This window comes from Lycorma delicatula, chromosome 10, assembly GCF_047948215.1.
Source record: "Lycorma delicatula isolate Av1 chromosome 10, ASM4794821v1, whole genome shotgun sequence".
In the NCBI taxonomy this organism is placed as follows: Eukaryota; Metazoa; Arthropoda; class Insecta; order Hemiptera; family Fulgoridae; genus Lycorma; species Lycorma delicatula.
The window spans coordinates 84,110,183-84,125,404 of record NC_134464.1 but is presented as its reverse complement, the minus strand read 5'-3'; the positions used below and the strand labels follow the sequence as shown (position 1 = coordinate 84,125,404).

The 15,222-nt window shown below is 23.9% G+C and overlaps 1 protein-coding gene across 10 annotated transcripts in view; it reads right to left on the bottom strand.

Annotated features, from left to right (window-relative positions):
- Lmpt (four and a half LIM domains protein limpet) overlaps positions 1–15,222 on the bottom strand; it is a 913,540-nt gene that overhangs the window by 124,739 nt on the left and 773,579 nt on the right. For 8 of the 10 annotated variants that reach the window (XM_075376627.1, XM_075376625.1, XM_075376628.1 and 5 more), the window contains one exon: positions 737–937. In XM_075376627.1, the coding sequence (XP_075232742.1) occupies positions 737–937 (201 nt within the window). The remainder of the gene's footprint in view (positions 1–736; positions 938–15,222) is intronic. The other 2 variants (XM_075376630.1, XM_075376631.1) reach the window with 1 other exon arrangement.

Sequence of the window (15,222 nt, the reverse complement as noted above, 5' to 3'; positions counted from 1 at the left end):
AGACAAAAAAAAAATGAATTTCTTCAGCTATATTTGAGCCATACAATCAAATAAATTAAAAAAATAGTCGATTTCAATAATAAAATGAAACTGTATTGGTTAACTGAATGGGGAATAAAGCAAGAACAATTAAGATTTTGTTAACATTCAACATAGAATGAGGTATTCAGTTCCAAATTCACTGGTAAAAATAAAGCACAAGTAATGTAATTTAAATATAAAATCACATAATATTCCATTAATTAAAATTGCACGTTAAAAGCAAAAACATTTTGTTTTAAAATAGTGATGTATAGACATAAAAATAGCAACATAATAAAAGGCCTATTCATTCTTTGTATATGATATTACAAAAAACAATTTGAGAAAACCACCTGGACATTACAGAATTAACCTGAGAATAGTTTCAAGGTAATTTCAGAAAGTATTAAATTCAGAAATTTGGTTCTCAGTAATTTTTTTCAAAAATCCATGATTTCTTCCCCACAAATGGGATAAAAAGGAAGCAGAACCCATTTTCTGCCAGATCTTTGTATTATTTTTTCTTCTGACTCTTTTAATTTTTTATCATATCTAAGAAGTATAAAGATTTAATCTTTTCTTAAATTATCGGATTGGATGATCTAAGAAAATGTTTTATATGAAAAAGTTGTAGTTTAGTGTTTCATTTATTTATTTTTATTCACAATAATAAGATAAGAAAATCTTATACAAAATATAAATAAAAAATTAATACCTTGGAATCAATGCCAATAATCTTATTGCACTCCTCACAGGGATTAGCGAAGACAGATTCGTAACACTTGATGCAATAAGGATGATCGTCACGAAGAACATATCTCTGACCAGTCAAAGATTCATCACACTGCCAACAGCAGAAGTGGCCGCTATGCCAATCCTTGTTCATCGCTTTCGTATATTCACCACTGAAAATTAACTGTAAAAAAACATTTTAAAGTGTAAAAAATAATCAGATAAGTGGAATTTAGATCTATAATAAACTATTAATACATTAAAAAATTATTATAAATTTTTTTTCTGCTAAGATCATCATCATATTTATATTGAGTACAATTATCTAACTTTCTTAGCACCATAATTAAATCATATGTTGATGCATTTCAGATATACTCCATTTTGGGCTCAAGTACAGTGAGTTTTGAAAATGGGAGTACATCCAAAGCGCATCAATACATGATTTAATTACAACGAAGCTACAAAAGGTAGATATAATTAATTGTATTCAATACAAATATTAATACATCATTAGTTAAATTACCAATTTAAGATGTAGTCACTGATTTATAATCAGAAATCAAGTGATATGATTTAAAAATTTAAAAACAGGAAGTATTTATTATTACCTCATTAATTAATTATTAATGTAATTAATTAATATCACACAGTACGTTCTTGTGGACTAATTAATTGACATCATTAGAAAATTATAAATAAAGAACTATGCAAACAATTATTGAAATAAATTCTAAGACAACACTACACCCAAAAAAGTTTACTTAAAATCTAAACCTAGATGCTCATTTCAATTGATAAATTCAGATCTTCAGTAAATACTGCAACAAATTGTGTAAATAAAAAAAATAATAACCAGCCTGAACTGTAGATTTAAATGTTTTAAGCTAATTTATAGGGATTTCCTAAAACCATCAGCTATATGAATCATAATAGTTGTTTTACTAAGCATTACAAGTATTTATTTGTAAATTAAAATTTTTGTAATTAATTTTTTGTATATATTTATTTACTTTTACATTTTCTGTAATGTCTATTAAAGATGTTTGTTCCAATCTAAATGACCATCTAGGTTTACATTTTTGAAAACAGTTTTTGAATTTAATTTAACAATTTTGTCTTCCAATTTAATCATTAGGAAACTGAAATAAAGTCAAGGTACTGCTGAACTCATATTTATAATGCTATTTTGTTCATTTACTTGCCTCGCAACATCTTTAGCAAATATATATATATTTATACTTCATCAAAATATGAAAAATTACATATTTAAAAAAATTTTAAATAACTTTAGAATTTACCCTTTTTTGAAGTGATACAGGTAAATAATAGTAAGTTCTATATTTGTTGATAAAAAAAATTTCCTAAAGAATTAAGTTTAATAGATTCTTAGGTTAATCAATACTAAACTCTCCTTTAAAGGTTAATTTAACTCCTTTAAGGGTTTAAATCATAGTTTGTAAAAGAAAGGAAAATTAAGTATCTTTGATCCTTAATTCATAGATTGGGTGGCGTACAAAAATAAACATAGATTATATATAAACATACTAAATTTTAATCTGTAAAGGTTAGGTTGTAATTGTGAAAATAATTTATAGTACACTGATACTGATATCATACACTGCTTTAATTTTTTTCTGGTAACATTCCATTTTTTCATTATATTTAGATTACAGCCCGTAACATAAACCTACATAGAAACTATTTTTTTAAAAAGTATGCACATATTTGAAAAAAGCATCATACGTCTTTAATGATATATTTTCTTAGTAGGTAAATCTGGTTTTCTTGTTCATAGCCATTTCCATTTAGATTATGTATGAAAATTTACAATCCAATGACTAATCCTTTACGCATCATAATATTAATCTTTTTATTTGTTCAGTATGCTGTTCATAACAGCCTTGTAACATGTTAGATTAGAATGTTAGTAATTAAATAAGTGTGAAATTACATGACCATAACTCAATAAACATTAACACTAGGAATTGAATCCCAAACATTTTCCTTTTATTAATACCATCGTCATATGGTTTTCTCCCTTTGTACAATATGTTTCCATTCTCTTTTATCCCTGCTAAAACTTTTAGTTCCTAATAACTTCCCATTTCCATTTAGTTCATCTATAATTTTTAATCATTTTTGGTCTTTCTTCTTTGCACCATCTACTTATCCTTCTAGCACTGTTTTAATCAATCTTGCTCTTCTTGCGACATGTCTCAGTTAAATTATCTTTTCTATTTGAATCGTCTAATTAATCTTCTATTTTCACTTTTTCTTCTCTCTCCTTCCTCATTTTGAGGAATTTGAAATGCCCAGATTTCAAATGCCTCCAGTTTTTCTCTTTTTCTTATTCTCTAAATTTAGATTCATACAGAAGTACTCTTCAAGACACTTTTTCAAGTTTACCTCCAACTTACTGCATACCGTTTCTTTTTATTAAATATTTCTTATCCTAATCATTATTTCATTATTATTTTTGTTATTTTCTGTTAATATGTTACCTAAGTGCCTTTACTTCCTTCAATTTTTCCTTCTTTTACATAGATATTTTTATTGAGTTATTATCTTCCACCCTCAATTTTTTGTTTACCTAACATTCCATACTCTGTCATAATTTTTTCAAATTTTGAATATCATCTGAATATCGTGAGCCATCTTCTAAAAACAAACCACATCATATGTAAAGTTTTCCTTCCTTTTATGCTGATTCTTTCAAATAATTTTTTTATCATACCTTCTACATATGAGTACATATTAAATAAGTTTGGGGATACATAAGGGGGTTGCCTTACTGCTCTTCATACTTCAAAGCACTCTGTACATACCCTATTTTATTAACTATTTTTTGATTCAAGTAAAATTCTTTAATCAATTTTTTCTTTTCCAATTTACTCTCAGACATTTTAAATTTCCTGTAGTTTATTCCACTTTATAAGACTTTCATTATTCTTTGAAATGTTTTAAATATATACCTTACTCTCCAAAGTCCTTTTTCTACTTTGATCTACTTGATTTTTTTTTTTTTTTTTACTTTATTGAGCTTTCCTTACAAATTATTTCCCAATTTTTTTGTAAGATAACTTTCTTTATACTTTTCTTCACTGTTTAAGTCTCAAGCTTAACTATTTTCAAACTTTATAGAACAACTTGTTTAAGATCTAATATATATATATATATATATATATATATATATATTTTTTTTAAAATAATTTCTTGAAAACAAAGGAATGGTTTATTTACTTTTTTAAATAATATCTACTTTAGAAATTCAATAATTTAATATTTTAATAAGAGAATACAATAAAGTAATGACAGTGTTATAAAATATTTAATTAACAGTATTACACAATACATGTTACCAATATATTGGTATCTATTTGTATAAGTGATTGCATCTAACACGGATATATGTTATGTCACTTTCATGTGTATATACGTTGTTGTGAAAGGGTATATGATGCTTTCTCACCCTTCCATTATCATATTCTAATTTAAGATAAGCATTGACGATGTCAGAGTAACTTGTATTGACCTCAGTGAGGGAAACAGCATAACATACTAGTATTAATTTAATACAAGTAATCTTTTATAGCTATATATATATATATATATATATATATATATATATATATATATATATATAAATCATGTAAATTATTTTTTATATTGATATGTGGCTTTTACATAAATGTGTCCTTTTTTTTAATAATTTACTAAACCATAATGATCAAGTGGAATTTTCTGTGACTAGTAATCAATATATTCATTTTTAAATCAGTTATTTTTATGTTTGGAATAAATTCTCGGAAAGAACATGCGTTTGAGTTCTAGAGTTCTAAGAGCATAAAAAGTAATCCCTTCTTTTTCAATACATAATAAATAACTTTTCTTAACCCATCTAATTTTCAAAGATTCTTGTATAATAACTCAAAAAACTATCTTTATATTTCTAGGGTTCCATTATTGATAGATCACACTAATTTTGCTACCTTCCATACAGACGATAATAAAAATCTCTTTTAATCTTTAGATTTAGATGTAGTAAAAAATAATTTTTCATAAGAATAGCATCCTAAAGGAGCTGGTGCAGTTATTATTTTAGTACCGTACAGTATATATAACACAATTGATAAGGGCAGTTGTCATAGTAATGTGTTATCAGTATTGCCGAAGGTCATCAGATACAAAGACTGAAAGGTTGACCTTTAAAGCTCAATGTTCAGTTATATTCTAGGTAAAAACCGAGAGCACAGTTCAACACTACATTTCAAACAGTGTTCATTGGTAGAAAATATGACCAAAAGTGCTTCTGTCAAATAGATTTTAATTATATTTTTTAACTATTCTACCTTTAACATTTTTCTTAATTTATCAGTGTTTTATAATTTTGATTCCTAAATAAAAAACAATCTAAAAAATGTAAGTTAATAAATATAGAAAAATTGTTAAAAATAAAACTGATAGAAAAAAAATTAATGAATAAAAAATTGCTAAAGAATTATATTTAAGGATATACATATGCACTTTTATTACAACTTAACTAAGGATGACATGATAATTATTAAAGTTTGAAGACTTACGATACAGAATAACCATTTTTTTAATGTAAGTTAAAGTACCAGAAAGTATAAAGTAGAAGGAGAAGTAGGGGAAAAACCAGTAATGGTATAAGACAAAAATCAAAATATATGAAATAATAAGGGATGTAGGATGTAACAAATAAATTCAAAATAAAATATTACTTTATATACATTAATGACATGCACATATGTATACATATGTCATATATAACTGACCATCACCCATATTTTAATATTGTTAGTGTTAATCAAAAAAGATATTTATAAAACATAACAATTCATGCACATCAAAATTACAAAAAAAAATTTATCACTCTACACAAAATACCCTAACAACACCTACACAAAATACCCTAACAACACCTACTTTTACAAATACATAAAACAAGAGACAGTTTTTTTGTTTAAATAGGAACAATATATATATATATATATATATATATGAGAGAGAGAGAGAGAGAGAGAGAGAGAGGTAAAAAAATAAGCTAAAAAAAGACACTCAAATAACACTCAACATTTAAAAAAAGTTATTAATAAAAAAAAAAATGATGACAATACGAAAAAGAGCATTTATAAGTATCCATTGATGAAACCTACATTTCAAATAATACAGAATGTTTTTTTTTTTTTTTTATTTTAATTTCTCTGTTGATCATATATGACAAGCAATTTTGATATAAAAAATGGTATTTCGTTCACCCACAAAGAGTGATGACAAAACAGTTGTTTTAGAAATGTGTATGAAATATTTTTAATAAAGTATAACATATATATATATATATATATATATATATATATATATATATATATATATATATATATATATAAAATCCAGTGTTTTTAAAATGAACTACTAAATTCATATTATACTGTTTACTTTTAATTAATGTTTTTGTACCATTTATTTTTTAACTGAAAATTAAATAATTTTTAATCCCACTCATGAGTATTATAAAGTAATTAAAAATTTCAAATTAACATTGTAAGGGAATGTTTTCGGACTGAAAAAAATAGTAAACTAATCAACTCTTAATTTTACGCTCACATAAGTTCACCACTGGAGGTGTTGACAAAATTATCTAGGTTCAGAAGTATTTGTCAATATTTTGTTTGCAAAAATATTTTACATAGAAAAAATTAGAATTCATGAATGAGATAAATTTTTGTGAAAGTCTTTCTTTTTTTTGAAATTAGATTTTGTTAAATTGTTCTTCTAAAAAATATTTTACTTACATTAATTAAAAAATTATTATAATTATCAAGGTTATCAATAAGTAACCATAAAATTAATTTCCATTAATCAATAGAACTGTATAACCTAATTTAATCACATGAAGAGAAGTGCTTTCATATAAAGACAGATAAAATAGTAACAAAAATAAATTGTTTATAGCATATAAATTGTTATTTTAATAAATCGTGATGTAATTAATTTAAAACTATATAATATTGGCAGAAATCTTGCAATGTTTAACAAAATATTTTGACAGGGTTACTCGGAACCAGCTAGTATAACCAGTAATGGTAATTACAATTCAGTTTCTTTATTAGCCAATAAAATTGGCTAATAAAAAAAAAAAAAAAAAAAAAAAAGTTTAACATATTCATGTAATGTTTACATAGAACAATTCTGATGAACTGCTTCACTTGGCAAGACTCAAATTTTGGATTTTATATTATATTAGGAAATTTTGTTTACCCAACACATGGCCCAGGTTGGGATTTTTTATAACTATTGAATAGGTCTGTAGATAGAATTGGCTTATTAAACCAAACAAATTTCAACAGTATATATCCTTAATATGAATTAATTGGTGCCTAGGAAAAACCCTCACATAATTGGGAAGAAAAGGATAAAATAGGGATAGAGTGAATGATGATAAAAGGATGGATCTATTTCCAGAGGATTCATGAGATAAAACAGTCCCACCCAAGGTCCTCAGACCTTATCTGAAGCCATGTTTACTATTAATCTGAGCAATATATTAATGATCAATAATTTTATATAAGATATCTTGAAATTTTAGAGCAACAAATCATTTTTCTCAAGGAAGTAGAGAAAAATCTATGGCAAGATTCAAAATTCCTTACAAAAAACCTTGCACATTCTTAGAATTATGCGACATGGAAATATGCAATAGACAAACTGTTCAGCAATAACTCCATGAAAAGGTGTAAGAAGTTATATTAGGATTTTATATAACTAATAAATAAAATATTTTAGCAATTACTATTACAAAAATTCATGAAAAAAATGTAAAATAATATGCGTTACAGAAGGCAGATTTGATATGATTAACAAAATAGAATAAGCTCATTGATTTACTCAAAGATTGATGTAATTTATTATTATTATTATTATCAAAAAATAAATATGAATTTTAAAAACCAAAATAATTGATTTCTATGACTTACTCTGTAACATACAGATAATATACTCAGGGATACAACTGAGTTACAAGCAAATTGCATCAAAAATGTAAAATATGTAGAAAAATATGTAATTGAATTATAAATATGTATGATTTAATAAATTTAATGTCAACTGTTGAATTATGTAAAATTAACAAAAACATTTCTTTTAAATTACATATACTTTACTTATAACTGTTGAAAATTTTTTTATGAAAGAGAGGGAATCAACAGCTGTGGTCGTTAGCCTGGTGGAAATTGGTAGCAAATGAAAAGATACCTTGTCTGATCGGGATTTGAACCCATGAAATTCTGAGGTCTTATGACAGCTAATGACCAAAACTGTTGATGCCCGCTCTTTCATAAAAAAATAAAAATAAAAAAACACTCATAATAATTATTTATGTTGTTTGAGTGTATTTAATATAATTATTAAAATTCAAATTCTAGTTAAAACAATCAATGGACTTCAACAATCAATGGACAATCAATGTTTATGGACTGGTAAAATTATTATAAACATGCAAAAAAAAAATAGTGTTTATTTACTCAAAAAAATAAGGTAAACAACACACAAGTTTTTCCCTTAAAAAACACATGCAAAGAAAAAACCTTTAAAATATCTTATTAAAAAAAAAACAAAACAATCAGTTAATGACAACAAACAAAGACATCAAACAAGACTATACCATAAAGTAATAATTACCTTTAAATTAGAAGTTGCCAGGAGTAGGGGTATGTGATTAGTAATTTTATGAACATATGTATGCATGTTTAACTTGTTATGACCTATTTTTTGTATAACCATTTTTAGATTATTATTATTATAAGAAATCTGTTCTTTGACGGTATTATTTTTAAGAATGGAATAAATAAATGTTTTTGTTGAACAGGATAATTAATCGTGACAAAATTTTATTAAAAATGATTAATGGCTCAATACCATTCATTATTAATAAAATTTATTCTATACAAGATGTTCTGATGGTAATTATCAACACCTTCTGTTGAAGTTCTGGTAGCACCAGAATATTTAGACTGATTTACATTCCTGTAGTTCTAAAATGGAATTTCCAGCAGTACAGGAATACTACTTGAAACTTTACTGAAGAAGATGCTTAATTCCAAAAGATCGTTGTAAAAATAAAATATCATTAATTTAATAGTAAGCTGTTTATACTTTTTATTTTAATAAAAATAAAATTTTAGGTAAATTTTATGTTTTTTCAATCTTAAAATTCTTGTTCACAGTCAATATAAATATTATTGACTGTTGTATGATTGTGAATGTTGTAGAAATTTCTCTATCAGCAAATTTAATTCATAAAAATCACAAATTCTGCCACTGAATGTCAACAATTTTTCTTGATTTTCAATATAAGAATGCCAATAAATGCTCCTAGTCCAAATCCCAGGTGTCAAAAATACAAACAGCACAATCAAAACATAATCAGACTGGGAAAATACTAATGTTTAAAACGAAAACAATGCTTACAAAATAATTATTAAATTTTATTAACAAATCATAAAAAACAATACATGAATGATCTACGCGATTATTGTAATAAAATAAAAAAAGAAAACCTTGAGAATTACAAAAAGTAAAAATCTGGAATTAGATTCCTTTTTGATGGTTGCAATTGTAATATATCTGCAGTTATAAAAGAATTGGAAAAAAGAAAAAACTCAGTTAAAAAAATTTAATTTAATATAATTTAACATTTTAATTTAATTAAATTTTTTTTAAATTTAAATAAAAAAAAAATCCAATTTATAAATATTAATAAAACTGATTTTTCATTGATTGCTTTGTAACTTATTTTCTATTTTCATTTGTTTTTAAATTTAGATTGTAACTAATTATAATTATTGTTTAATATTCTATATATATGTATAACATTTTAGATTTTTACATCTTTTTTGTATTATTTTATAACAAATTATCAAAATCAATAAATTTATATTGCAATATTGTTATAATCTCAAGAAATATTTAATTTAATTTTGATACTAGATAACTATACTGAACTGAAAAAAAATGTATTTTTAGTAAAAGTAACTTAATATTTAAAATGAATTAATTGCATACTAGCGCACATCCAATAAAAAAGTGTCGTTGACTCAGATTTTCATGAAATTGAGATCTTTATAGCAAACGATGCAGAGATGTGTGCCCTTTTTCAAAAAAATACTGTTGTAATTTAAATCTGCTAATAAAATGCTAATTTTATTTTACATTTCTAACACTTCAAATTAACATTTTAGATTTGCAACACATTTTTACTGGGTGTGCGTTATTGTAAATTATTTTGTTATCAGTTTTAATTTTTTTCTTATTTTGGAAGATAAACAATTGTTTTTACTGTCCCGGATATACAGTTACAATATATAGTTATACAATAGGTAAGATTAGCACCCTTGTTGGAACACATTTTACATGTTGGGATTTTTTCTTTTTAACATTCAGAATAGGATTAAAAAAAATTGTATTATCTTTATTACTTTTATTTTTTTACAAGAATATCTATTGTGGATTTCAACATTAATGAAGTGAAATCACTTTAAACCAAACAATTAAATGTCGATGTAGCATTAAACTAAAATTTTTTCATAATCTTTTGTAGTTTTTTTTTTCTGAATAATTAATTCATTATATAAACCAAAACTTCTGCAAGGAATTAAAACTTGGAAATTTTTTAGCATATTAAAAATGATAATCTTGACGAATTCAAATCAGGAATTTTCTAAGTGAAAGGCTGAGCATGAAAATATGAAAAAAATTATAAGAAACAAATTTCCTTCAGGAAATCTACAAATGTTTGTTTTTATTATACAAGCGAGAAAATTTAAAAATATAATATATAATATACAACTATTTTCATTGAATCATTGTTATCTGGAATCCAAAAAAAATCTGTGTTCCTTACAACCTGACAACATGAAAATCAGAAGAGTACTTCTTAATTTTATATTTTGTGTGTTGTACATACACACAGATATAAATATTACAAATCTATTGGATTAACATTAATACAGAACTACTTAAATATTAACAGGTGCAAAATTTTCAGTAAAATTTGATAAAAGAATGATTGTGGTGGTTTGGTAAGATAGTATATATTGCATCCGTTACAACCTTATAATCCTACAGCTCTAAACATCCAAAGTATCGTGAAAAGAAAAATTTGTAAAGTTAAAGTAAAATGTTAATAGTCAAACTCATGTTGAAAAAACCAATTCATACTGATCACTTAAGTTAAAACAAATGTTGGATCCATTTTCTACATAACCTATTAATAACCAATAAGAATGGCAGCTGATTTCACTTATAAATTATAATGAAAAAAAAAATGTAGAAAAATCATGTTTCAATTAAATAAATTACTCTATTTTCTATAGCATTATATTATATCTTATTAATAAGGGAGTAATTAGATACAATTATTAATTTTTAATTTTTTTTAGGAATATAAAAATGGGAATAAATTTTGAAAATTATTGATAAGTAACTATAAATCAAACTCAAGACTTCATAATAGTAATGAACAATAATGAAATCTCTCAATTCTAGAAATAACATTCTTCATTAATGTTTGTAGTTTATTTCAAGAATTTTCATCTTCTACATTGTATTATATAAAAGCAGACTAAAAATACTTTATTGACAGAATGTATATTGTCTGCTTAGTTTTTAGTCAAATGTATTTATATATTTTTAGAATATTTCAATGTATTATTTTAAAGTGAAAAATTATAGTTGGAAATAATGTTTTATTTAGATATAAAAAGGTACGAATAAATAAATTAAACTTGGCAAACCCTTTTAACGCCCATCTATTTCTTCCTGTTTGTGTCAACTGACATTAACTGGTCTTTCAGAAGTAATAAAGATCATTTTCAAAACCTCGTTTTTACGTAATGTGTAAACCAACTGACTGTTATAAACTGTTAATAATGAGTTATCGTACCTTTATTTATCACAAATTTACTTCGTGATAAATGTAATCATAAATAACTTGTGATTTACATTTAACAATGTTTAATGATCCTCAAAAGAAAAAAATTAATTTTGTGTTTATATAAAATAACCTATACGTAAAATAGGTGCAATGATGTTAACGAATCTTTCTTGAAGTTTTGTAAAAGTTTAATTTTAATTTTTTACCTTTATCAAGTTAAAATTGTACTTAGTTTATGGACAATTACTTTTTATTCTAAGAGAAAAATAAAATAAAGTGTTCTAAACTGTTTATATATTTAAGTAGTAAAGAATTAAATTTTTACAAATTTGAAACTGTACTAAGGTAATCTAATCTATTCTAAGGAACGATAAAATTCATTTTAAAAACCTCAGAAAATAATTTTCTGGACTATATGAACATACTTTTACGTTAAATAGTGAATTTTTATTTTTTTGCATGGTCTAAATACAAAAACTAACCCCCAGTGTGGGTAAAGACATTAAAAAAAAATTTTTAAATTGCAAAATTTTAATTATCGTTAAATTTTACTTATAAAATTTTGTCTATATCTGAACTAGTTTTCAGTCAAGATTAAATTTCTTCAGAAATTACCTTCCACTTACACAGTGCATGTTGCGATACTGGTTTTGGCACTATACTTGTTTGTGTTTCTTTTAAACACAAAATTGGGTATCTACTCCATATCCAAAAACTCCATGATATTAAGCATTCTTGGCAGCAATTTCTGAAGAAGCTAAACTTAATAGTGGAAGTAAGTTCGAGACAAATACAATTTTTAAATCTTTTAACTCAAAGTGTAAAGTAATGGATTTTTTAAAATTTTCACTATAAAAATTTAAACTTCACTTATATGAGACAATAGTCAACAAAAATAATAATCATATATCCACCAGGTTTATCAAGTGAAAAACTTGGTTTACCTATTACCATCATTACTGAATTGAATACATTTTATATATCAACTTTAGCACAGTAAAAAAAGGAGATAATTAATATTACACATTATACCTCCATTCCATTTTTCGTTTTTGCATAACGAAAATCATTAATTTCAGAAAAATAATTTTAATTAATTTCACTTGTACCTCAAACGTTTTACATACATTAAAACTGTCAAGAGCTGTGTAGATTAAAGAAATAAAATGTACCTTTCCTCTTTGTACAAACAGGAAATTGTAAGAGACATTTATTTATAAGCCTTCAATATTAGCTGTGTAGATTATATTTTAATCAAATGTGTTTTTAACAGTATTATTTTTTTTTAGAACAAAATTTTATAAATGTTTTTATAAATTTTCCCCTCATGCACTACACACACACACCCATGATTCAAGAAAATATCCTGTTCAAGAAAAAGATATCTCCTCACTGATATTACATTTGATTTTTTTTTACTTGTTTGATAAAAACTATCTTCGTAATACATAGGCTATGATCATCATATTTAACATTTTTAGGTTAAACCAATCCTAAATATCAAGAAAAGCAGATCAAACATCTGCTTTTAATATGAAACATAATATTTTACCATTACATATAATATTTCATAACTGAAATTTTTCAATTTATGATTTCTTAAAACATAAAAAAAATTTAGGTTAAATTAATGTTTTGATTGACTGTAATACTGTCATTTAGTTAATTATAAGCTGGAACAAGCAATAAAGTTAATTTTGATACAGAATAAACTTATTAAAAGTTAATGTGTTATACCAACTACCAATAACACATTTATGTGAATAACTAAAGCAATATAAATGTTCTACATAACTTATTTGAGCAATGTAATTTAAACATCAAAAATAATCATAAATTGAGGTAATGGAACATATTTATTAATGATTAAAGTGGATTTGAATTTTGATTAATAATATGATGTTGAAGTACTGTATAATATACATAGATTTAAACAACAGCTTATTTACTGTTTTAATATACAGAATTTATTTAAATACAAATATATGAGAGATAAAACCTAAGAAGAATGTAAGGTTTTTTATTTTTTATTTGTATATTTCACACAATTGCATGTATAAATAAAAGTATACATATATACTTATGTGTGTGTGGTATGTATGTGCATGTAATATATATATATATATTATATATATATATATATAATATATATAAAATGTTTTATTGCAAGATTTTATTTAAAGGAAAAGTATATACTTATATATGAAAATATAAATGAACATCTTACTTTTCTGACTACATCTATGAATCAGAATCTAAAAAAATAAAACTCAAATAAGAAAAGATAGTGACTTGAATTTAAATTATTGTAAGCTATGCCATTTGGTTCTATAAAAAAAAGGGTATGTAATTTTCATAAAAATGAAAAAGAAATGCTAGTCAGCAGGCCACTATATTATATAGTCTATGTATATGACATATTTTATCAGGGACATATGTAGGTACAATACAAGGTATATATGTTCTATAATGAATTTTTTTTGTTGTAATGTTTCAACCACCAACTTAATATACCTTAAATCACAAATTTATTAACATATTTACCTTATATGAAAAAAAATATTTTTAGTATCAGTAACATTTTATATTCCAATTATTTAAATTTTTTAACGTACTTCAATTCAGTTTAGTGAATCTAAAAAATGAGTTATGCAAATTAGATATTCTAATAAGGTAGCATAAATATAATAGTCAAAATCTGTTATCAAAATATATAATTCTTTAACTAGATGAGTAATTTTATTATTAATTGGTAAATATTATTAATTATTAGTTTATTTATAAAATAAATAAATTCAAAAGAATTAATAATAATAAAACAGATATACTAATAAGTAAAATTTTTAAGATTAACACAAAAAAATATTTCTATCTTTATAAAAAAAAGAAAAAATTAAATATAAAAAACAGCTCTTATCTACAACAAACCATAGAATATTGGTTTGGGCAGTCCTAGTTAAAAATGAAAAATTGGCTTAACACAGTAAAAGTAACTTAAAACTCCACTTGGACTGACCATTTAAAAAATAGTTCAAAAATGTTTTAATAATGTATTTAAAATATTTTTTTTACAGAATATCCTAAATATTAATTTTATTTTTAGGATAATACAGAATCAGAATTATTACTACAAATAGATAGATTTGTTACAACAAATATATCTTTTACATTTATTTTTTAAATATTGTTTTTATATAAAATTTACTTATGCTAACTTCTCTGTACCTATGATGATATTGATGATGATTAACTATCAAAATTTTAATGCAGTTTCAGAATTTAATTTCTCTAAATAAATTTTGAACATTTACTCTACTCTAGCCAATTTTTAATTTAAAAAGGTATTACCCTATGTATATTCATTAAAAAGATATACTCATATATTTCCAATAGATTTACACTCAAAAATAACTGCTAAAATATAAATGAAATGTGAAATAATGGGCTACATTCTTTACTAAAACAGAAAGGACTGATACAATTTTGAGAAAAAATGATCAAACAGTATTACCAAT